This window comes from Chrysochloris asiatica, unplaced genomic scaffold, assembly GCF_000296735.1.
Source record: "Chrysochloris asiatica unplaced genomic scaffold, ChrAsi1.0 scaffold00181, whole genome shotgun sequence".
In the NCBI taxonomy this organism is placed as follows: Eukaryota; Metazoa; Chordata; class Mammalia; order Afrosoricida; family Chrysochloridae; genus Chrysochloris; species Chrysochloris asiatica.
The window spans coordinates 2,836,272-2,861,794 of NW_006408699.1; the positions used below are offsets into that span (position 1 = coordinate 2,836,272).

The 25,523-nt window shown below is 36.0% G+C and overlaps 1 protein-coding gene across 1 annotated transcript in view; it reads left to right on the forward strand.

The window, feature by feature from the left end:
- The window catches only part of LY75 (lymphocyte antigen 75), a 127,460-nt gene that overhangs the window by 87,847 nt on the left and 14,090 nt on the right, over positions 1-25,523 (forward strand). The window contains exons 24-31 of the mRNA XM_006872043.1: positions 7,368-7,497; positions 9,784-10,010; positions 12,854-13,019; positions 14,540-14,707; positions 16,539-16,655; positions 19,292-19,486; positions 21,126-21,352; positions 24,482-24,650. Coding sequence (XP_006872105.1) covers positions 7,368-7,497; positions 9,784-10,010; positions 12,854-13,019; positions 14,540-14,707; positions 16,539-16,655; positions 19,292-19,486; positions 21,126-21,352; positions 24,482-24,650 — 1,399 coding nt within the window. The remainder of the gene's footprint in view (positions 1-7,367; positions 7,498-9,783; positions 10,011-12,853; positions 13,020-14,539; positions 14,708-16,538; positions 16,656-19,291; positions 19,487-21,125; positions 21,353-24,481; positions 24,651-25,523) is intronic.

Consider the following 25,523-nt stretch of genomic DNA (forward strand, 5'->3'; position numbering starts at 1 on the left):
AAGATATTGTTATTTAATATATTCTCCATCTAAGTCTATACACGTCTGAAAGTGGTGTTTCCATCTCTCTAATCTTGAGTCATGGAGTCCTGGTGTGGTGCTGTTGGTTAATGCATCAAACTGCAAGGGGGTTGGTTCAAGCTCACCAGCTGCTCCTTGGAAACCCTATGCGGCGTTGCTATGGGGCAGAATCGACTTGACGGCACTTAACAACAATCTTGAGTCTTGGTGTGGTACTACGGGTTAATGCACTGAACTGCAAAGTTGGTTTGAACCTCAAGATTGGTGGTTCAAATTCACCAGCCACTCCTCAGAAAGCCTATAAAGGGTCGCCATGAGTCAGAACCAACTTGATGGCACTTAACAACAATAATCTTCCCAAATTGTATCTTCACTCTTTGATTGATACTACCTTAAAAACGGTATTTTGAGTATCCTGTTGTTAAATGCTATCAAGTTGGTTGCAATTAGCAGCAACTTCATACAGGGCTTCCAAGGAGTGGCTGGTGGGTTTGAGCCACTGACCTTGTTGTTAGAAGTCCATTGCTTATCCTACAGTGCCACACTAGGACTCCACTATGTTCCTTTTAAATGTTCAAAAAGAAGTCTTCCGAAAGGACAAGATCAGGACTGGAGAGTGGATAGGATAAGAAACTCGTGTAGGACAGCCCTTGCTACCCTCAAAGAATGAGCAGGTGCATTGTTGTGATAGAAAAAAAAAATTCCTTGGTACAACTTTCTTGGTTTTTTTTTCACATACATACAGTTTTCCATTTGCATAAAGCTTCTTCACAATAAGACCCCATGACCATCCCATGTCCTTTGAGAAAATCTATAAGATTACCCCTTGGGGATCCCCAAAAACAATCACTATAACTTTCAGAACTAATCTCTGATTTTCATCTAACTGGCCCAGCAGATCCTCTCAGAAGCCACTATTTTGATTGTACCTTACTCTCTGGATCGTATTGGTAAATCTAAGACTCCTCCCTGGTTACAAATCTTCAGTAACGTAAATCTTGCTTTAAACACTGATGAAAATATCAGCTCTTGGAGCTAGCTAATCTTTGAGAAACGTTTTTGGTACCCACTAAGCCGAAAGCTTGCTGAGACCAAGATGTTTGCTTAGCAATGAAAATGTGGAACCATATGAGATCTCAGTATCTATTGCCTCAGTGCAGTTCTTTTCTCACTTGTTTCTGGACTTCAGCCACCATTTCCTATTTGTCAATGTTGACAGTTTCCTTTCTCTTGGTTCATCTTAGAATTCTTCCCAACCTTCCTTAAAATGCCTGATCCATCTACAAACTAGTGTTTTATGTAACCCAGTAGTTCCGAAAATTTGTTGCAAAGTTTCAGTGATTTGGGAAGATATCCACTTGAATTTTGTTTAACATTTGATACTAGCCCTGACCTCAAAATTGTTTTTTTCCCCCCATGGAATAAAAAAGTATCATTTTTTTCTGAAGACACACTAACTAGAATAAAACATGTGTATTACTGAGAGAACATGTCTATAGCCATCCACTGATCACAGACACATGTTTAAACACATTTTGCTTGGAGTAAATCTGTGCATGTATGAACCAGAACCACAGTAGCAGTACCTTTAGATTTACCCTCATATTTTCTTCTAGTTTTGTTTTATGTATTGTCTTTTTTTTGTTTTCCGGACAGCATGATATATCCATGATATATATTGTGAATAAATATTTCATTCTTTCCTCTAATCCTAGCCATTATCCTAGCATCAGTTATGGAGTGTGTTCTATTTGTAAAACTAATAGGATGCCTCCTTTGTCCTATGTTGTCGTTAAGAGCTGTGGAGTCGATTCTGACTCATAGAAACCCTGTACAGGGTTTCCAAGGAGCAGCTGGTGGGTTTGAACTGCTGACCTTATGGTTAACAGTCCAGTGCTTATTTACAGCTCCACATATATCTACTAAACACATATTTTTGCATAACTACTATACTGATCTAAATAGTATAATTGTACCATATTTTTACTCATATAGTATGATCAGTTTTCTTAAATGCCTTTAAAAACATTATTAGATATTCTTGTACGTACTTTCAAACAAACTTTAGGATAATTTAGCCACTCTTTCAACCACAATGATTATATTTGTTAAATCCTGAGGAGAATTTGACTAAATTTTCAGGTGAGCTAATTTATTTTATTAATCTTCCAATTCAGGACTATCATATAGCATATCTCTATTTGCTCAAGTCTTTATTTAGATTCTTCAGTGAAGTTTTATAGGAGTTCTGTTTCTTACTTATTGATACTGAGTGACAGCTTTTTCTTCATTTTCTTACTGATATACAAGGGTAAGTCAAAAAGTGTTTCTATAAAATCATAGATACCATTATTAAACCAAAATATCAAAATATGAAGCTATTGTTTTTCAGCTTATCCTCCATTCAAGTCTGTATACTTCTGAAGACAGTATTTCCGTCTTTCTACTGCCCTGAGGAATTCTGTGTTCTTCAATTTACACCACATTGAAACTACTGTTTTTACATCATTGAGAGACTCAAACTGTGTTCCTTTTAAATATGGTGTGTTTTTTGTTTGTTTGTTTGTTTGTTTTTAGTTTGGGGAACAAAAAGAAGTGTGAAATGTCTATAAGGTGGATGGGGTAAAGTTTCCCAAAGAAGTTCTCATAGGACAATCCTTGCTGCCCTCAAAGAATTAGCAGGTGCATTGCTATGATGGAAAAATATTCCACAATGCAGCTTCCCTAGCCTGTTTCTCACCAATGCAGTTTTTAGTTTTCTTAAAACTTCTTCATAATAAGTCCTCATGATTGTCCTGTATCCTTTGAGAAAATCTATCAAGAGTGCCCTCTTTCGAATCCCAAAACACAGTTGCCATAGTCTCCCAAGCTGCCCTCTCTGCCTGAATTAACTGGTCTAACAAACCCCCTTGGAAGTCGCTGTTTTGTTGGACCTTTCTTGAAGGCACCCTAACGAGACTAGTGAGACAAGTGTATTACTGAGAGAACATGTGTGTCTTGTTGTTAATGAGGCAGGAATTAAAGTAGACTCTATTATATGTAAAGCTACTTTGAAATATAGAAGATACTAAGCAAGCAAGAGTAAGCATTTTAGCTTTCACAAGTTTGCAGCTAAAGAGGAATTTGCCTAACACTTCAACATTACTTGCTTTAGATGATTTATAAGATGATCTTTTGGCTTGGAGTTGATTTAAGACAGGATGATGGGATGAGGTGAATGTGTTTTACATTGGCAAAGCCTTGAATTTTGGGAGGCCAAGGGGTGGAACCAATTTTAGACTGCAGAAGTTAGTAGAATTCTTCAGTTTCTTCATCTTTAATGGTTATGCATAAATTTGAATAATAGTTGTATTAACTGTTCTTTGTTGACGTATGGATATTACCCTATCACTGACAAGATTGTACTTCCGGGTGAATCTTGAGATACTCTTTTTAACAAATAATGGACTGCCATTCCTCTTCACTTTGTCATTCCTAGCATAACAGACCATATGATTGTCTGATTCAAAATGGCCAGTACCAGTCTGTTACAACTCTCTAAGACCTAGAATATTGATCTTTATGCATTCCATTTCATTTTGGCCAACTTGCAATTTTCCTAAATTCACACATTGTACATCCCACGTTCTAATTTTGAATTGAAGAATTATAACAACTTCTGCTGTCTGAAATTGATCAAACATGCAATCAAGATGAATTGATATATTACTGGTGATTGGAATACAAAAATTGGAAACAAAGAGAAAGGATCAGTAGTTGAAATATATGGCTTTGCTGGTTGAAATGACACTGGAGATTATATGATGGAATTTTAAAAGAACATAGATTTACCCACTGCAAATGCCTTTTTTAAACAACATAAACAGCAATTTACACATGGACCTATGATATGGAATACACAGAAATAATATCACCTACATCTCCAGACAAACAAAGGAAAAAGTCAATATTAGCCAAAAACAAGGCTGACTATATTTAGTTGCTTATATGCAAGGTTAAGACACCAAAAAACCATACATGAAGAAAATAAAAGGTCATTAAAAAGACAAGAAAGAAAGAAAAGGCCAAAATGGCTGTCAAAAGATCTCTGAAACGTGCGTTTAAATGTAGAATAACTAAAACTACAAGAAGAAATGATGAAGTATAAGAGTTAAACAGAAAATGTCAAAATGCAGCTTGAGAAGACAAAGTATTATAATGAGATTTGCAAAGACCTGGAGTTAGAAAACAGAAAGGGAAAAACATGCTGGGCTTTTCTCAAGTGAAAGAACTGAATTAAAAATTTTAACCTTACTTGCAATTCTGAAGGATGCTATGGGGAAAATAAGGATGCAGAAAGCATCAAAAGAAAAGAAGAAATACAGAGTTACTGTACTAAAAAGAATTGATCAGCATTCAATCATTTCAAACAATAGCATGTGATCAAGAACTGTTAGCATTGAAGGAAGAAATTAAAGCTTCAATGAAGGCATTCATGAAAAGTAAGGCTTCAGAAATCGACAGAATACCAACTGAAATGTTTCAATAAACAGATGCTTACTCACCTATGCCAAGAAATTTGTAAGACAGCTTTCCTGGCCAATCAACTGGAAGAAATCTGTTATTTGTGCCCATTCCAAAGAATCAGATGTGAAATTATTGAACATTATCATTATTATCACATGCAAGTAAAATTTTTCTGAGAATATTTCAAAATGTCTTGAAATTTGTGGTTGCGGCAGTACATCGACAGGGAGCTGTCGGAAATTCAAACTGGATTCAGAAAAGGGCTATCATTACAGATCGATCTTGGCTGAAAGCAGAAAACACAAGAGAGACATATACCTGTGTTTTATTGCCTATGCAAAGGCTTTTGATTGTGTAGATCATTAACAAACAATGGATAACATTGCAAAGAGTGGGAATTTCAGAACACTTAATTTTGTATAAGGATAGCCTGTACATAATCCAAGAGGCTGTCATTTGAAACAGAACATAGGAATACTGAGTGGTTTAAAATCTGGAAAAGTGCTCATCAAGGTTGTATCTTTTCACAATACTTTTTCAACCTGATATTTCAATACTGAACAAATCATCCAAGAAACTGAACTATATGAAGAAAAACTCAGCATCCGGGTTGGAGGAAGGCTCATTAATAATCTGCCACATGCAGACGACTCAACCTTCCTTTCTAAAAGTGAACTGGATTTGAAGCACTTGCTGATGAAGTTCAAAAACTACAGCTTGCTGTATGGATTGCACCTTGGCATCAAGAAAAAAAAAAAAAAATCCTTCAACTGTACCAATATACAACATCATGATAAATGGAGAAAAGATTGAAGTTGTCAAGGATTTCATTTTACTTGCCTCCACAATCAACACCCATGGAAGCAGCCGTCAAGAAATCAAATGACATATTGCATTGGTAAAACTGCTGCAAAAGATCAATTTGAAGAGTTTCGAAGCAAAAATGTTACTTTAAGAACTAAGGAGCACCTGAACCGAGCCATAGTATTTCAAAACACCTCATATGCATTAGAAAGTTGGACAATGAATAAGGAAGACTGAAGAATTGATGAATTTTAATTATGATGTTGGTGAAGAACCTTAAATATACCATTGACTGGCAGAAGAACAAGCAATTCTGTGTTGAAAGAAGTACAATCAGAATGCTCCTTAGAAGGGAAGACAGAGAGACTTCATCTCACGTACTTTGGACATGTTGTCAGAAAGGAACAATCTCTGGAAAAGAACATCATTCTTGGTAAAGTATTGGGTCAGTGAAAAAGAGTCAGATCCTCAATGATATAGGTCAACACAGTGGCTACAAAATAAATGGGCTCCAATATAGGAAACACTGTGAAGATGGTGCATGACTATTAGTGTTTTATTCTGTTGCACAGTGGGTCACCATAAATTAGAATCAACATCATGGCCCCTAATCATTACAAAGGGCGGAATGTTATGGATTGAAATGTGTCTTCAAAAAGTGTCTTGTAATTCCTAACCACTACGCCTGTGGTTATAATCTAATTTTTGAATGTATTTCCTTTACTATTTAATGAGGCAGGATTAGTGTAGAATGTGTTTTAAATCAATCCATTTTGAGATATAAAGTAGAGATGGGGGAGATTGATGCCAAGTCACATGGAGGCATGGACCTTCCACCAGAGTTTACAGAGAAAGAAATTCTTCCCCTAGAACCTTGAATTCAGACTTCTAACAACCTAAATTATGAAAAAATAAATTTGTTTATTTAAGCCAACTACTTGTAGCATTTCTGTTATAGTAGCATTAGATAACTGTGACAATAGGCATCCATCTCACTAAAAGCTGTTACTACTTTTCAGAGTACTTCACTCTATTTTACTTGGTTTCCTAGTTGGATCATCATAATCCACAAGTACGAACTACAAGGTCAACAGTTCGAAACTACCAGCTGTTCTGCAGGAGAAAGATGAGGCTTTCTGCTCCCCTAAAGATTTACAGCCTCGGAAACCCTGTACAGGGTCATTATGAGTTGGAATCGACTCCACGGCACATAACAACAACAACAACAAAAAGTATAGGAACAATAGACTTTGAATTTTTTTTATTTCTAGTATTATTGATCTGTGACCAGAGAGAAAAATGTAGATAATTTCCTGTTTTGTTTTTGGAGGCTTATATAGTCACTAGTACTTAAAGGCAGTGGGTTTAGTAAAGGGTCAAAGCTTTAAGGTGTATTTTCTGTTGAGTTGTTGTTGTTGTCAGGTGCCATCGAGTCAGTACCGACTCATAGCGACCCCATGCACAGCAGAACGAAACAATGTCCGATCCTGGGCCAACCTCACTACCGCTGCCACACTTGACGCCATCAATGATCCCACCTGACTGATCCATCTCGTTGGGGTTCTTCCTCTCTTTCTCTGACCCTCCACCTTACCCAGCATGACATCCTTCTCTAGCGACTGTTCCCTCCTGACAATATGTCCAAACTGTTGTGTGGTACCCAGTTTTTCATTATAAAAAGTTTACATGCATCTAATTGAATTGAATTCATCATTACTTTTTTTTATTACTTGAACTCTCATGACTGATCACAGAGTTTTAAATATTACTGAAGTTATGATTTTTTTTCTTATTCTCAGAATTTTTCTGTTTTGATATATATCTATTAATATTGCCACGGTTTTGTAATCTCTAAAGTTAACTGCTCTTTCTCCATCTTTGAAAGTTTATCAGAATTTTCTTCGTAATTTTAAGGTAATCTTCTTCATGGAATTCTTTACAGGAAGAAAAATCCAATATGGAGTTAAAGTTTTCATAACAGAATCTTCAGACTGTTAGTTTTAAGATTCCTTGTACATATCTACTTTTTTGTTTAGATTTTTGATGATGAGTCCTATTACGACTGCACTCTAATGCTCAACCTTCAAAAGTCACCTTTCACCGGGACGTGGAATTTTACTTCCTGCACTGAACATAACACTGTTTCTCTTTGTCAGAAGTATTCAGGTATAGATTATTGTCTGGTTAATTATGTTTACTAGAGCCTTTTCTTAAAAATATAATTATTGTCTTGTTAACATATGACAATATGTTGTTACATTTGTATAGCTTTTTTTTTCCCCAGAAATATCTTATACATTAACTCATATTGATTTCTTATTATGTAGCCTTTTATAAAATTTCAATTTGGTTAAGTCCAAATTAGCTTGGTGAGTTAGATTATCCCAAATGGAATTTAATTTTTTCCAGCATAATTACTGTAGTTAATTAAGCATCAAAATGAAGTATCTGAAGGGATATGAGAATAGTGGTTGTCTATTGGTGGCTAGTAAGGGTTGATTTTTATTCTCCTTTCTACTCGAGTATTTTATAGATTTTACTTTCTATCATGGGAAAGGGAATAAGAAACCTCTTTTTTTTTTTTTCAATTGATTTAAGTGGTAAAATATGTGAAGCTTTAGGACCAGATCCCTGTCTATGCATTTCTCTAATCTAAATAAAAGTAAAATTCATTGTTTAAAATCAGAATCTTTCATACATCCAAAGATTTTAAAGTAATAAATTATTACTCATGGATCACATGAGTTTTTAACAAATATTTCTGGGGTTTTTTTGTTTTTGTTTTTGTTTAAATACTTTGACATGTAATGAAAACTTTAAATAAATATTCCCAGTACTTAAAATATTTGGGTTGATTTTATTTTTAAAATGTGACATAACAGATTTTTAAAAAATAGAATTCTAAAAATAACGAACTCACCCACTTCCACTGAGAGGATTATAACTCACAGCAACCCTATCAGCCCAAGTAGAACTGCGTCTTTGGGTTTCTGAGACTATAAATCTTTATAGGAGTAGGTAGCGTCATCTTTCTCCCACAGAACAGCTTCTGGGTTTGAACTACTGACCTTGTGGTTAGCAGCACAATACATAACTCACTATATGGCCAGAGATCCTTAAAAAAACTAATGGATGCCAGAACCTCAAGTAGCCTTAGAATAACTATAACTAGAAAGATGTTTGACTGCTGATTTATCAAGGACTTACAGTGCCACTTGGGGACAAAACACTTTTGATTATGAAAGGAATGTCCATTTCATTAAAACTGGAACCATTTCCTCCAACCCACCAAGTCAGATTTGTCCAAACAGATCTAACTAAGCCCCCACAATGGGCAATAGCAATACTAAATGTTTTAGGAATATAAATATGTTCAGATCATGGTCCAGAAGGAGCTTGCTAAAGGAGCTAAGATCTCTATAGAAATGACTACAAGGCATGTGGCAATCCTCAGTTACAGTGTACACATGCTTTGAAAATTCTCTAGAGCAAGAAGATCACTTCTGAGTAGAGGGTCAATTGTGGGCTGCTTGGTGGTGGTTATGTGTCGTGGAGTCAGTTCCGACTCATAGTGACCCTGCACAGGGGTTCCGAGGCTATAAATCTTTACAGGAGCAGAAAGCCTCCATTTTCTCCCATGGAACAGCTGGGCTGCATAGATGTGGTAATATTAATCAGTGAGGATTCAACAAGCATCACTGGAGAGCCATGCTACATGCATAGACCAAGAAGAGCCAAAAACCTAGGATACCTTTAAACAATGATGAGAAAAAACATCTCACAGGTTGATGCCTTGTATGGAAAAGTCATATATATATGTGTATATATACAAGGGAACTTCAAAAAGATTATAGAAATTGAAATGAAAAGATAATGGATTTTTTCCATGAACTTTTTGAAGTCCCCTCATATGTATATTCAATCTGTAACTCTAGAGTTAGAGCATTCCAAGTATCTTTGAGGAACTTTGATGGTAAATTCATCTTTATCCATTTGTCCCACAGTTTTTAGTATCTGGTTAACTCAGAGAAGTATTGTAAATCAATAATTCAAATATATGGCTTTAAGGCTGGTACTACCTTTTTTTTCATGTTAGCTCTCTCAGATGAAAGCTGTGTAAGGGGACACCTAATACCTTCCCTTGTAGAAGCAGTTGGAATAAAGAAAACAGTTGGCACCAACCTAAAATGGTAATCTTTTAGCAGACTATTTTTATTCACAGTTTTACTCCTTTCCAAATCAGACCAATTAAGCAGAATTTTGTGCTAATTTTAGAAGACATTGTTGTAGCTCAAGCATTTTACAGAAGATATACCTAGTTCTTTTACCCAAGACCTAAAATAAATAAATACATAGGTAGATTAGTATAAGTAGAAATTTGAGGGGTGGGGGGGAGTCTCAGAATTTGTCAAGTTGAGTTTGTTTGTGTGTTTGTTTTGCTTTAACATACAGAAATTGAAAGCCAACAGACCTTGCAGAATACTTCAGAAACTGTGAAATATCTAAACAATCTGTATAAAATAATCCCGAAAACTCTGACTTGGTACGATGCACTAAAGGAATGTCTGAAATATAACATGCACCTGGTGAGCATCACAGACCCCTACCAGCAGGCATTCCTAACCGTGCAGACTGTCCTGCAAAACTCTTCCTTATGGATTGGACTCTCCAGTCAAGATGTAAGTATCCAGTCCCAACTACCAGGATTGGCTATGAAATATGATGTTTTTCACTTTGCTTAGCATCTCTCATAGCAGACTATATAAGAAATGGGAGATCTTAAAATCTTCCTCCAGTAAGTTCATATACTGGGGGATGTAGGTTTTAGTAGGAATTATCTTTTCACTATTGAAAGATCTTTTGCTTTATTTTTTTAGATGAAGAAAAAGCTCTAGTAAATATATATATATATATATATATACGTATATATAAGCACTTCTTTTTGTTTATCCCAATGATAGGCTGAATTGAAATTGGGAGCTTCCATATCTCTTCAGCCAGTGAAAAAATGAGAAGGGAAGAATTAGAAAAATTAGATGGTGACTGAAGTGGATGTTTTTGAAAAGGCCTTTTCATCCTTTTCAGAGTCAGCAGAGTGAAATTAAGCCCCAATGAAAAGGAATTAGAATAGTGTTTCATTACATCTCAAACACTGATCTTGGATAGATGTCTGTGGTATTTCTCATTGGTCTCAATTTGGCAAAGAATGCTACTTTCTTGTTAATTCTTTAATACAAACCAGGCACCTGTAATGTGAACAGGAATGTTTGTGCTACTGAAGCTTTGACTGTCATTAACTGGAGAATGTTTTTTACAAAGCTGTAGTATTTCTCTTTGCGGAGTCTCTAGGTAGCACAAACTGTTAAGCACTAAACTGCTAACTGAAAGTTCACCAAGTGGTAATTGAGAAAACAGGGCTGACAGTGTGCTTCTGAATTGGCACGGCCTGGAAAATCCTGTGAAGCCATTCTCTCACTCAGGGGATCGCCATCAGTTGCAATCAAGTCAGTGGCAACTAACTAAACATCTTCTTGGCATCGTCAGTCATTTTTGCTACTTTTATTAGTCTTCTATGTAATAATTTGACACTACCCAACTGAAATCCATTGAAGGGTAGATACAGGGCCTGCATATAAGTGTGCATACATTGTATACTACATGGGTGTGCCATTACATAGATAGATTGTTCTCTGCATTTGTACAGTAACAACTTGTACAACCCTAGTTAGCTAAGTATCATGTAGACCAGTATTCCTAATCCAATCTTGAAAAGTGAGTAATTGGCACCAAACCACCAAACCTACTGCTATAGAGTTGAAAGACTGCAAATATTTAGGGGAGCAGAGAGCCTCATCTGTGTCCTATGGATGAGCTAATGAGTTTGAACCAACAGCCCTAGAGTTAGCAGTCCAATGCCTAACCCACAGCACCACCTAGGCTTCTTAATTGGCAAAGTAGGAGAGAAGAATCATTCTATTATGAAGCAAATTCTACCATGCATAGCTTAGGATAACCCACATTATTCCAAGATGTATGCAGAAAATGTACTTAAAAACAATTTAGTCCTAGCGCCAACCCAGAACTGAACTGGAGAATGAATGAGAAAACTTCAGATAGATTCAGAAGGAAATATTATCTTTGGAAAAATGTGGGGGGCTTACTACCAGCATTTACTAATTCAACTCAAAGAAGTGATATTTAGGAAGTACTTGAAAAAAATAGTCTCCCTGAGCCTCAGAATCATCAAAAACTTACCCCCAGATCAAGTCCCTTCATCTAGAACCTTTTGAAACAAAAGTGATAATGTCATTGTGGAAAATTCATGAGATGCAATAAGTTAAAAGAAGAAAATTAAAATCACCTATAATCCCAGTTGTTATTGTTGTTAAGTGCCGTCGAGTCGGTTCCAACCCACAGTGACCCTATGTCGGGTTTCCAAGAAGCAGCTGGTAAGCTTGAACCACCGACCTTTAGGTTCAAACCAACTCTGCAGTCCAGCACAGTAACCCACACCATCACACCAGGACTTATCTAGAGATAAATATGGTATTTTAGTATATATCTTTATTTTTCTATTTTTAGAAATTGGGAATTTCTAGAATTGGGGATCTACTGTTTTATAAACATCCCCCATTTTAATGATTTTTCATTCTTAATTTTAGTATACCAAGGGGCTTCCACAAGTTTGTGTGAAATGGAATTAAAATATAATGAATTTTTCTGTGACTTTTTTGAAGCCCCTCATATTCTGTGTCACTGTTTATTATGTGTCTTTATAAGCAGCTTTTATAAATCATTGAAACAAGACAAGGTATAAATAAAACTTTACAGTAAAAGGGATGAAAAAGTACTGAAAGAATTTTAGCAAGACAGTAAAAAAATATCAGATTTTTACTTAATAAATTTTTATTTACTGGACAAACTTTTACTTGCTGGACAGATTTTTACTTACTGGACAAACAGTAAGGAAGGAGGGAGAAGTTTAGAGATAGGGAAATCAGTTTCTTGTTGGCATTCAAGCAGGAAATGACGTTGGCCTGAACCAAAGCATATTTACAGTGTCTGAGGAGCAGTGGTCCTGGATGATATAAAGCCTACAGGGTGGCTATGGTAGTGGCTCAATCTACACTTAGAAGTGAAAGTACAGAAAAGTTGAGGAAATTAAGAAGGCCTGGCTAGGTGAGTCATAACATGAACATTGTTGTTAAGTGCTATCAAGTCAGTTCAGATTCATAGGTGAATTCAGTCACCAACATTTCAGTTAGTTGTCGAATACAAACCCTTTGCATCATACAGGGAGCTATTAGATTGACCATGAGGATCAAAGTAACACCAGGGAAATGGCAGGAAATATTGCCACTTGAGAGTCCTGGTGTGTCACTATCAGGTAAGTAAGTACTGGACTGTTAACCAACTGCTCCTTGAAAACCCTACACAGGATAGCTATGAGTCAGAACCAACTTGATGGCACTTAACTACAACAACAACATTACCACTTGACATGTATTTTCACTGCTTACAGGATGAACTCAACTTTGGTTGGTCTGATGGGAAACATCTACAGTTTAGTCGTTGGGCTGAAAATAATGAACAGCATGAAGACTGTGTAATATTAGACACTGATGGATTCTGGAAAACATTTGAATGCAATGATAATCAACCAGGCGCTATTTGCTACTATGCAGGAAGTATACTAATTTTAAATATATTCATTCTTAAATTTCTATCATCTCACGAATAGTAGAATTTTTAGTGAAATCTGGTTTTAGAATCATAAGAAGTATATGATCATCTTCCTTTTGTTGTAAAACTTTGTATTTAAGTAGAATTATTATATGTGAAAATGTTTGCCATTATGTTATTCAGACGTGTCTTTAAGTCAGATGACAACTGACATTCTGCTTCTCCACAGACTTTTTGAAGTCCCTTTGTATATATTTTGTGTTTACATCCTTATAAAAAATTGATATTTGTGAGAATTCTTCAATTCTTATCATCAGCAGTTAACATTCTTTTGGGCCACTAAAACCCATTTGGTTTCATGTAACAGGAACCAATTCAAACTAGCTAAAATCAAAAGAGAAATTTAGAACACTCAGTCAACAGCACTTAACAACAAACAAAGCACTTAACACTTAACAAACAACATGGCAATAGAACTGAGCCTTGTGGAAAATAGGAATCAGGAACTGAATGGGACTTAGCAGCCTGATGATACTCTCTTCCACGTATCATGTATTTCTCTCTGTGATTGGCACTCTTCTCTTTATATTTTCTCTGCATGTGATATAACATGGTTACCCTGAAGCTTTCAGTTCAGTTTTCAGACTGGAGTTGATTGAGCATCTCTGAATGCACGTTTTCAAATTCTTAGACTCTAATGACTCCATTGTGTTAGAGATGCCATCACTAGTCCAATCAGAGCAAGGTGGTTTTATGGTTGCTATAGACCCACATTGGTAGGTTTGTGGTGGAAAAAACAACATCACTTCACAAGATGGCAGAAATAGCTCAGCTAGTAGGCTGTTAGCCAGACTAAATAGGACAAATTCAGAGGGAAAGGGAGTTGTAAGCTGAGAGAGATCTTTATCTCTACTATATATTAACCCAATATGGTATACATTGACTAGAGCGTATCTATGTGCATGTCATTCTTGAACGCATAGCCTTATCATCCAATTGTTTTTAAGACCGTAATCAGACTAGATGCCAGGTTTTAGATGATGTTTCTGCTTGCTTTGGTGAAAGCAGTAATTTATATAAAACACCAAGCACTCCATTAATATATTCCTTTAGAATTAGTGAAGATGTCAGTAATCAAAACCTAAAAATGGACTTTCAAAGTTATGATTAGATAGTTAAAAAGCCTATTATTAATATGTCTGTATAAGTCCTCTGAAGTGGCCACTTGTACTTGAAATTTGGTTGAGCAAAAAGATAGAAACTGCATTTAAACTAATAGCACCTCATTTTTAATATTTTTCTACTCCATAGCAAGGGCAAAAAATTATGTCAAATCATACTCTCCCTATAGAAAGCCAGTGTTAATATTAAAAGATTACACTATACAAATAACTGTATAAACAGAGAGAACAAGCATCACTGGGTCATTTATTTCTGGACTTCCTAAATGATGCCTATAAATCAAGTCCTAATAACTATGCATTATATCTGGAATTAGAATTCTTACCATTAACTCTTTTTCTAGATGAAACTGAAAAAGAGATCAAACCAGTTAAAAATGTTAAGTGTCCATCTCCTGTTCTAAATACTCCATGGATACCATTTCAGAATTGTTGCTACAATTTCATGATAGCTAAGAGTCGACATTTGGCAGATATACAAGATGAAGTTCATTCTCAATGCCAGAAACTAAGTAAGTGTATTATACTGCCATGGTATGTTGCATTATGCTCATTTAAAAAACAGCAAAAGCCAAAACCTCACTTGAATGTGTTATATGAACGAACATTTCTAGTAAGCATTTCACAGTCGTCTCAAAAATATTCATCTCCTAATTTCTACACTGTCAACCACAAAGTATTAAATTTTATGTTTTGTCAAAATGGAAGGCATAATAGGGGGTAACCTCTTCTTAATCCAACCTTTAGAGACCTGATTTACCTTTTTGCCTTTGTGTGTGTAAATAATATGATTATACTTAACAAGGAAAATAAATGGCTTTATGGAGCAGAGAATTAGGATGGTTAATTTAGCTAGACTGTGGGTAAAGTGAAACTAGAGCTAGGTTGTTGTTTTGATTGGTCAAAAGCTGAAATACGCTACAAAGAAACAGTTATACTTAATAGAAATCCACGTTTCACCAGATGAACATGGGCATTTTATAAAATATACCAGAATGTCTAGAGGTTATTAAAGATTACTAGGATTGTCTCAAAGGATCCCTGATGGCTCAATGGTTAGTTGCTAATAACCAAACTGTTGGCAGTTCAAACCCACTTAGTGGATCCACAGGAGAAAAGAGCGGGCAATCTTCCATAAAGACACAGCCTAAGAAACACCCTGTAGGGACGTTCTACACCATCACATAGTAGCTCTATGAGTAGAAATTGACTCCATAGCACATGAAAACAGGGTTATCTCAAAATGGCTCAGGAGTCAATTAAAGAGGTCCCCACTAGCCAAAGATAGCACAAACAGAGTGATAGTAAGGTTAATAACTGCACTGGATTCAAACACATCAAAAAATAACAAAACACTCCAGCACTAAGAAACAAAATTTTTGTTGGTCATCTTTGGAGAATGTTAGGAAAGCAATTCATTATTCTGAAAATTGGTAAGCATTGGGCACTTATCCTGCCTTCCTAAGCAAACTATTTATTAGCTTGAATATTTATATAGAGAGAAACTTGTGTAGGATATGCACTCCTTGTGGTTTGAACTGCAAGATTGGTGGGTCAAACTCACCAGCCGCTCCTCGGAAACCCTATATAGGTTTACTATAAGTTGGAACCAACTCGACGGGACTTAACAACTACACAACAATGGTCTATATGAGTCGAAAGTAACTTGATAGCAGTTTGGAAACAGACTTTAAAAGAGGAAAATGACATAGATCAGTGTTTCAATCTCTTTAATCAGCTACTAGTTTTCCACTGTAATTTAAGACCAAGTTTATCATGAAAAATGTTTGTGGACTCTTTAACCTCTTCATTTTAGTGCATTGACATAGTTTTAAGTTATGTATCTGGTAGCATAGCGGTTACGAATCAGGCTGCAAACCTTAAGGTCAGCAGTTCGAAACTACCAGCTGTTCCAGGGGAGAAGGATGAGGCTTTCTGCTCCTGTAAAGATTTACAGCCTCAGAAACCCTGTACAGGGTCACTATGAGTTGGAACCGACTCCATGGCACATAACCACCTCCACCAATCCCCTAAAGAGCCCTAGTAACATACTGGATTATACATTGAGCTGCTAACCACAAGGTGAACAATTTGAATCTACTGAATGCTCTGAGTGAAAAAGAGGAGGCTTTCTGCTCCCATAAAGATTTACAGCCTTAGAAACCCTATGTAGGGTCACTATGAGTTGGAATCAACTAGATGGCCGTGGATGGTTCAAATTTCCCACTATCACTTGAGTTTTGTAATATTTTAAACTGGGAGAATCAAGTGTTTTTAAGCTGTAAAAAATATGAAGTATATAGATAAGTAATTACTAAGATTATTGACATTTGTATTTAACAGATCCAAAATCACGTATTTTGAGTATTCGAGATGAAAAAGAGAATAACTTTGTCCTTGAGCAACTTCTGCACTTCAATTATGTGGTTTCATGGGTATTTCTGGGTATCACTTATGAAAGTAAGTTGTAAATCTTTTGCTCTGTTTATACTCATGTTTCATATTTATTATATGTTTATACTCATGTTTCATATTTATTAAGTTATAAAATATAGTTCTACTAGCATGTAAGACAGTATTGATGTGTTTAATCAATATACTAAAATGTAATTTGTACTTGCACAACTTATATAAATACAAAGACAATTTGGGGGTATTTATTCTGCCATTAACATACCTTTACTATCAAGCTTAGATTTCAATGGTGGAAAATAATTTCCTTTCTCTACTCTCCATCCTAACAACTCAACATTAGCTAAAGATGACCACATTCCATATAAATCTCCAATATTTACTTTATATCTCTTCTAAGCATGTGAGATGAGCAAGAATAGAGTTGGACTTCTACTAATATTGCACATTTGGGTTTATAACCTTGGTTTGTTGTATACAAAGGGGCCCTGGTAGCGTAGTAGATACAATAAATTAAAACTATCAAAAGCATACACTTGGGGTCGCTATGGGTCGGAATCGACTCGACAGCTTTAACAACAACAACAACCCAAAAAGGGTTTAATGAGAAGCTTTAATGTCAATGGGAATTCTCATAAGAGCATTTCAGCAGCTAAAACAATATGGTTCTGATGTTTCACACATAATTTCAATTCAGGGCTAAGATTTAGGTTATGCATGTTTTAGGCATCCCTCCTTAAAATACTATAATTTTTTTTAAGTCATATTTTACTTTTTTTGAGAGGAAATTCACATAATATAAAAGTTATCATTTTAACCATGTTTAGGTACACAATTTACTATTTTTAGTATATTCCAAATCATGTACAACCATCACCACTGTCTAATTCCAGAAGCAACCAAAGAAGAACCATCATACCACTAAGCAATCCCTGTCATTCTTCTCACAAACTACCTCCGGGAATTCATTAATCTGCCTTCTCTCAATATGAATTTACCCTATCTAGACAATTCATATAAGTGGAATCTTATCCTCATTGTCTTTTATAACTGACTTCTTTCACTTTGCCTAATGTTTTCAAGGATTACCCATGTGTAGTATGTATCAGTACTTTGTTATTTTTTATGGCTGAACAATATTTTTTGTATGAATTTAAACCGTATTTTATCTTTACATCTGTTGATGGGCATTTGAATTTTTTCTCTTTGACTTTTTTTGCTATTACCAATAATGCTACTGTGAATATTCGTGTACGAGTTTTTTATGTGGACATTTGTATTCATTTCTTTGGGGTATATGTCTAGGAGCGAAATTGCTGGATTGTATGGTAATTGTTTGCTTAACTTTTCAAAGAACTGCCAGACTGTTTTCCTAAGTGGTTATACCATTTCTTATTCCATTAATAGTGCATATAGGTTCTAATTTATCTATTATCCTCACCAACACTGGAGTCCTGGTATGGCGCTGCAGGTTAATGCATTCGACTGCAAGGTCGGTTTGAACTGCAAGGTTGGCAGTTCAAGCTCACCGGCCACTTCTCTTCAGAAACCCTATACAGGGTAGCTATGAATCGGAACCCACTCAGTGGCACTTAACAACAAGAACATTTGATATCTTTTTTAATTATAGCTATCTTAGCGTGATTGTACAACCCCAGGTGTGGTGCTGCAGAATAAGTACTGGACTGCTAACCATAGCATCTGTGGTTCAAACCCGCCAGTTGCTCCTCAGAAACCCTACACAGGGTCACTGTGAGTTGGAACTGACTCAACAGCACTTAACAACAAGAACAGTATGATTGTGAAGTGGTTTCTCTTTGAGGTTTTCATGGTATTTCTGTGATGGCTAATGATTTTGAGAATATTTTTATGTACTCATTAACCATCTGTGTGTCACCTTTGTAGAAATATTTATTCTCATCATTTGGCCATTTTTAAATTGAGTTATTTGCTTTCTATTCTTGAGTTGTAAGGGTTCCTGATATATACGGGATACAAGTCCCTTGTCAAACACAATTTGCAAATATTTTCTCATCACTTTCTTGATGATATTTTCAGCACAAAAGTTTTTAATTTTGATTAAGCTAAATTTATATATTTTAAAACTTTTTATAGCTTATACATGTCAAAGACGACTTTGCCTAGTTCACCTTCATGAGGATTTACTCCTTACGTTTTTTTCCTAAGGGTTTTATCACTTTATCTCTTACATTACATCTATGATCTGTTTTGAGTTCATTTTTGTGTATAATGCCCAGAAAGAGCTCAGCTTCATTCTTTTGCCTGTAGGTATCCAGCTGCCCCAGCTCCATTTGCTGAAAAAACTACTCTTTTCTGCCTGAATGGTCTGGTGCCCTTGTCAAAAATCAATAACATCAGCAAAATCGATTGACCATAAATGTGCACAGTTTAGATCTAGAGAAGATATTTCTATCTAGTTTTGTAATATGATATAAATGATTCCTTCTAAAAAATGTATTAATTGACATTGCAATTAAAGCTTATTAATAACATGTAAGAGAAATTGTGGGTTGTAAAAATAACAAAGGCAAATTTAAATTTTTGTGTTTGTAATCATATTTCCTAAATTAAAAATAAAATAAGCATGATATACTGTTAGCCTCTGAACTGTAATTCAAATCCTGATTTAATATCTAACCAGAGTAAAATGGTTTCTTCTCTAGATGATTCTCTCATGTGGTCGGATAAGACCATGCTGTCATATACAAACTGGAGAGCAGGAAGACCAACTATAAAGAATGACAAGTTTTTTGCTGGTTTGAGAACTGATGGCCTCTGGGATTTTCAAACTTTTAGTTCTTTTAGAGAAAGACATTATTTTAACCAGCACAGCATTATTGCTTGTAAAATTGAAATGGGTAAGTGTGCTAATGTAGGATTTCCACTCCAGGGAAAGAGAATATAACTTTTCCCCATCCTTGCTTAGTAAGCATCTTTTTCTTAGTAGCTTCACTAGTGGGAATCATGCAATTTATTTTTTAAATATCTCCTTTATATTCAGTTCTATGTGCAGTGCAGTTCTGGAGAGGATATGGAGGAAGAATAGGACATGGTCCGTGGTGTCCTTGTCTCTGACCTCAAGGAGTAAAATACTGTCAGGGAGATAACATTAGATTCTTTATCATTGTTATATGTAGGTTAATCATAGGTTGTTTGGCACACACTTCAATTTTAGGGGAAGCCTAAAGAGATCTATGAGAACAGAAATAACTGAAAAATGCCTCGAGGAGGAGATAAAATTTGGTTGGGCCTTGAAGGATGGATATTTTATAGAAACAAGAATGTATATGTAGGTAGAGTTTTGACATTCCAGATGAAAAAAAATGAGTGTCTCCCAATCTAATGCCTTAAATAAATCTATTTAATATGCATGTTGATTTTGATTATTTCCCAAATTAAAACTTTTATTACTGCCACTCTGTTCTGGAGGTTATGTGCCACTGAGTCAGTTCTGACTCATAGTAACCCTGCAATAGGGTTTCCAAGGCTGGAAATCTTTACGGGAGCAGAAAGCCTCATTTTTCTCCCATGGAACTGCTGGTAGTTGTGAACTGCTGACCTTGAGGTTAGCAACCTGACTTGTAACCAGTGAGCTCTCAGAGCTCTTCTCTGAGCTCTCTGACGACACAGAGCCTACATTTCAGTTTCATCCTGGCTGACGTTTCCCTTCATGGTGCTTCCAGAATAGCTTCCTGAAGCACCATGTTCATTAACAATCTCCATGGACTTACTTGTCAGTCATCAACTATCAGTTGAGTCTGTGTAATCTTTTGAGACTTTTAAAAATCAGTCTCTATTCTAAAATTCAAGGCCTTCTCCAAGCTGCCATTTATGGTCCCTAATCTTGCTAGGTACACATCTGTTTCTCAGTTCTCATATTTGCACCTTTTTATGCTTTATATTTTCTTCCTAATCTCACCTAGCCCTCCAGGCTTAATCAAGCTTCCTGACTTCTCTGATTTCAATGAATCAGTTTCTCTGGTCAGTTTTACATATTCCGGTACTTAATTGCTTCTCCTTTATTCCAGGTGTTGTAGTTTTCTATTCACAACTACTGCGTGAGCTCCTTAAATGAAACTATGTTTGTATAGTTTTTAAAATCAGCTATCCAACTATAATTATTTAAGACCTTATATGTCTAAAGGAACCTTCCTGGTGCTGTGAGTTAGGTGTTAGGCTGCTAACCACAAGGTTGGTAGTTCAAATCCACCAGCCACTCCATGGGAGAAAGATGAGGCTGTGTATTCCTGTAAAGATTTGTAGTCTTTATGCAGGAATAGACAGCCTCATCTTTACAGGGTTGCTATAGATTGGAACTGACTCTACAGCACTTGACAACACACAACAATAAAAAATAAAGTATTTTTTATTTCCCTTATTAATAAAAAGCCCAATTTTATTTAACTTTGGAAATAATTGCATGTCTAGTCTTACCCAAAATATATATTTTGAATAATTTCAATATAGTCACTAATGCTTTGTATTTTAACATTATAGTTGACTACAAGGAAGAATATAATAGAACCCTGCCTCAATTTATTCCTCATAAAGATGGTATTTACAATGTTATTCAAAAAAAGGTAACATGGTACGAAGCATTGAACTTGTGTTCTCAAAGTGGAGGTCATTTGGCAAGTGTTCATGACCAAAAAGACCAGCTCTTTCTGGAAGACATCGCAAAACGTGACGGGTTCCCATTGTGGGTTGGGCTATCAAGTCATGATGTAAGCATACCTTATACTCTTGTGTGTGTTAATCTATAGCCTAATTAGTCACATATTATCAGTGTTTTGTTGCTGTTGTTTTAAAATATATGCTTGTGTAATATATACTTGTGTAATATATGCTTGTGTAAAGTAAGAGTGGAGCCCTGGTGTGGTGCTGTGAGTTAATATGCCAGACTGAAAAGCCATTTAAACTACAAGGCCAGTGGTTCAAGCTCACCAATCACTCCTTGGAAACCTTACACAGGGTTGCTATGTCGGAACCAACTCGATGGCACTTAACAACAACAACTAAGTAAGAGTAAAGACTAACTGCAGTCCTGGTGTGAAACAGTAGAATAAGCACTGGACTGCTGACCACAAAGTTAGTGGTTCAAGCCCACCAATTGCTCCTTAGAAACCCTATATAGGATCGTTGTGAATCAACCGATTCAATGGTTCCTAACAACAACAAAGATTAAATAAATGTCACAAATCATAAATTTATTTTGTTGTTATTTTTGGCCTTATTGGTTTTCTAGAAATTTTTCAAACCTGTTACTTTGAGGATTAAAAATAATAGCAAAAAATATTAATTCGGAGTATAGGCATACCTTGGCAATATTGCAGAGTTGATTCCACACTACAATAAAGAGGCAAATGTTGAAATAAAGCAAGGCATGTGAATTTTTTCATTCCTTGCACATATAAAAATTATGTTTACACTATTTGTAGTGTATTGTTATTGTGCTGTGCCATTGAATCAGTTCTGACTCAAGTGACCCTGTATAGAGTTTCAAGGAGAAGCTGCTGGGTTTGAACCACCAACCTTGTGTTTAACTACCCAGTGCTTAACCTACTGCATCACACAAGGATACCTGCCCTGCTCTGGCAATGCTACAAAGCTCTCTTGGGGTTGCGAATAAATGCCCACAGGGCACACCACTCCACCATAGGTTTCAGCCTGAAGACACTAGACTCTAGCTGCCCCAGTTAAGTACTTACAGGCACACCCAACTCTGCAAGCAAATCTCCTGTCCAAAATCACTTTACTTTACTTGAAAGCCTACCACTCTATCTCATGCTCTGGCTCTTGGTTCCACTGCTGCTCCTCCCTGCACAGGGCATCTCAGGATCCAAAAACATATATCACTTCTGCTTTGGGGAGGGCTCATTTTGTACATGTTAGAGTTTGAAGTTTTTACAATCACAGTTAACTCAGTTAACCACTCACAACAGAATCATATAATCCTATCAACATCTTCTCCCACCTTTTTCTTACCCAGACTCTGCGGGCAAAAATGTTGTTTGGTGGGAGTTACAAAACCTATGGGTAGAAGAGCTGTATGAAGTAATTCACAGTACTGAAACTACAAATAAAAATTTTATATTTGTAAATTACCCCAGGACAAATGGCCTGAAACTTCAGCTGTCAAAGACACAGCCAAATGAATAAATAACTCAACAACAACACTATAAATTACTTAGGGCAAACCAGTTGGAAAGCTAATGAAATGAGGATGTCGTTGTTGCTGTTAAGTGCCGTAGAGTCGGTTCCAACTCATAGCGTCCCAGTATAGGGTTTCTGAGGCTGTACATCTTTGTGGGAGCAAAAAGCCTCATCTTTCTCCTGCAGAATGGCTGGTGGGCTCTAGCAACCAACTTTGTGGTTTTCAGTCTGTTGTTTATCATACAGAGCCAACAAAGAATAAAGAAACAAACATGAATTTCAATAACAATGGCAAGTCTTAGCACATGTTGTTGTTATTATTAAATGGGTAATCATGATCAAGTTATTTAACCATCACAAATTTATTTCCTCATAAACAAATTGGGATAATAGTTACCTTAAGATTGGATTATAGTGAAGATTAATCAAAAACATATATAGAAAATAAAATTCTTTGCACGTTTTGTTGCTTAATAAGTGCTGCTAAGTCAGTTCTGACTCATAGTGACCTTAAGATTTCTGAGGAGCAGCTGACGAGTTTGAACCATTGACATGGTGGTTAGCAAGTGCTTAACCTATAGCGCCACACCAGGACTCCTAAAACATGTTAGGACTAATGTTTATTGTCTTCCTACATTTCCCTGAGACAGAAACACCTTTTGAGGTTAATCATTTGCTAGTAAACACATCTTCGTCATTATTTGAGTCTTATTAATGAGTATATTTATGCTTGGAGGAGCTCTAGTAGCATAGTTAGGCTGCTAGCCACAAGGTCAGCAGTTCAAAACTATCAGCTACTCATAAGAGAAAGATGAGGTTTTCTGCTTCTATAAAGCTTGACAGCCTCAGAAACCCTATGCAGGGCTGCTGCTATGAGTCAGAACCAAATCCATGGCACATAACCACCACCACCACCAATAAGGGCTGGTATACAAAAACATAGCCATTTAATGAGGTTAGAGCTGTAAGCCTAACTTAAAGTATTACTAGAACAAAGAGGGGGTAATGTGAAAAGAAAAGGATAGCAAGTTCGGATTAGAGATTTCAATTAATAAAAATAGTTTTTCTGTGAGAGTTTCATGGAAGTGTTAACTTTCTCCAGCCCTTGATGCTGCCTGATGGACTGTCTAATACGAAAAATGGAGCCAAATACATAGTCAGGATAATATATGAAGGTTGGGATGGCAAACCTGTAATTGTGACAAATGAAAGCCATTTGTACACAATTTAATTTCAGGTGTAATGTATACTCATCCTTAATAATAATAAGCCTCATCATAGCTGTGATGTGCTGTGGAGTTGGTTCCGACTCACAGAGACCCTGTACAGGGTTTCCGAGTCTGTAAATGTTTACAGGAGCAGAAAGCGTCCTCTTTCTTCCACGGAACAGTTGGTAGTTTGGAACTGCTGACCTTAAGGTTCGCAGCCCGACTCATAATCACTATACTACCAGAGCTCTTAATAATAAGCCTAGAGACAGAGTATAACTCTATCTCTTAGTTTCATGTCCCACTTAAAATATGCCATAGCAAATGTCAAAAGTAAACGTGATTTTACAGATAGATCCAAACCTACCACATGAGGATCTGCTCACTTATAAGAAAAGAATTAACACTTCTTTCTGATATTTCTTAGATTGTGTATACTGTTCTTTGTGAAAGCATACATCTGGAATTAGGTTATTTCTACTTTTAAAACAGGGAAGTGAATCAAATTTTGAATGGTCTGATGGTAGCACATTTGACTTCATCCCATGGAAAGGCCAAAAATCTCCTGGAAACTGTGTTATCTTGGATCCAAAAGGAAATTGGAAACATGAAAAATGCAACTCTGTTAAGGATGGTGCTATTTGCTATAAACCTATAAAATGTAAGCCTTGATTTTGAGTAAATGTAAATTTACTAAAAGATAACAAACATATTTGATGTGCATGATAAAGTATTCAAATTGTATTTATGGCTTTTTCAAGACATATGTTTATAAGTCTTATAAAAATAATTTTGAAATTTTGTGACTAGAAAGAAATACATTATATCTAGTTAGGGAATTTGTTCCCAAAGACTTGCAGTTGTGTTATCACTTGGTATATTTTACTCTAGCATTTGAGATTTCTTAAAAGAGAACATTTAGCACTGTTGATCAAAGGCTGAGATGTTCCTTTAAGAAAGGTATCCCATAGCATAAAAGTTTAGAAATACTTCATGTTGATTTACCATAATAAAGTCTCTTGCTATTGTTAAGTGATGTTGAGTCAGTTTCAACTTTTAGTGACCCTGTAGAGGGTTTAGAGGTTCTATAATAAAGAAGTCTGCTTAACTGTGGGTTAAAAATGCTTGGGCATTTTTCCAGACTTACAGGATCCTTGAAATCCAAGGAAAAATCATCTTCCATCAAGGATCGGGGCTCAGGGTCACCCTTAGTGAATAAAATTCAAACCTTGAGGATGACCACTAGACAGCAGACAACCCCAGAGCTTCAGAGACCTGTAGGCAGAAAGTTGGTAGCAGTGTTGGTCTCTGAAATTTCTAGTTCTCTATGCTTGTCATATGGTTGTCATATATGAAGAAGAACGTGACATCAGGATTGGAGGAAGACTCGTTAACAACCTGCGATATGTAAATGATATAACCTCGCTTACTGAAAGTAAAGAGGTCTTAAAATATTTACTGATGAAGATCTAAGACCACAGTCTTTGGTGTGGGTTGCACCTCAATGTAAAGAAAACAAAAATACTTAGTCCTG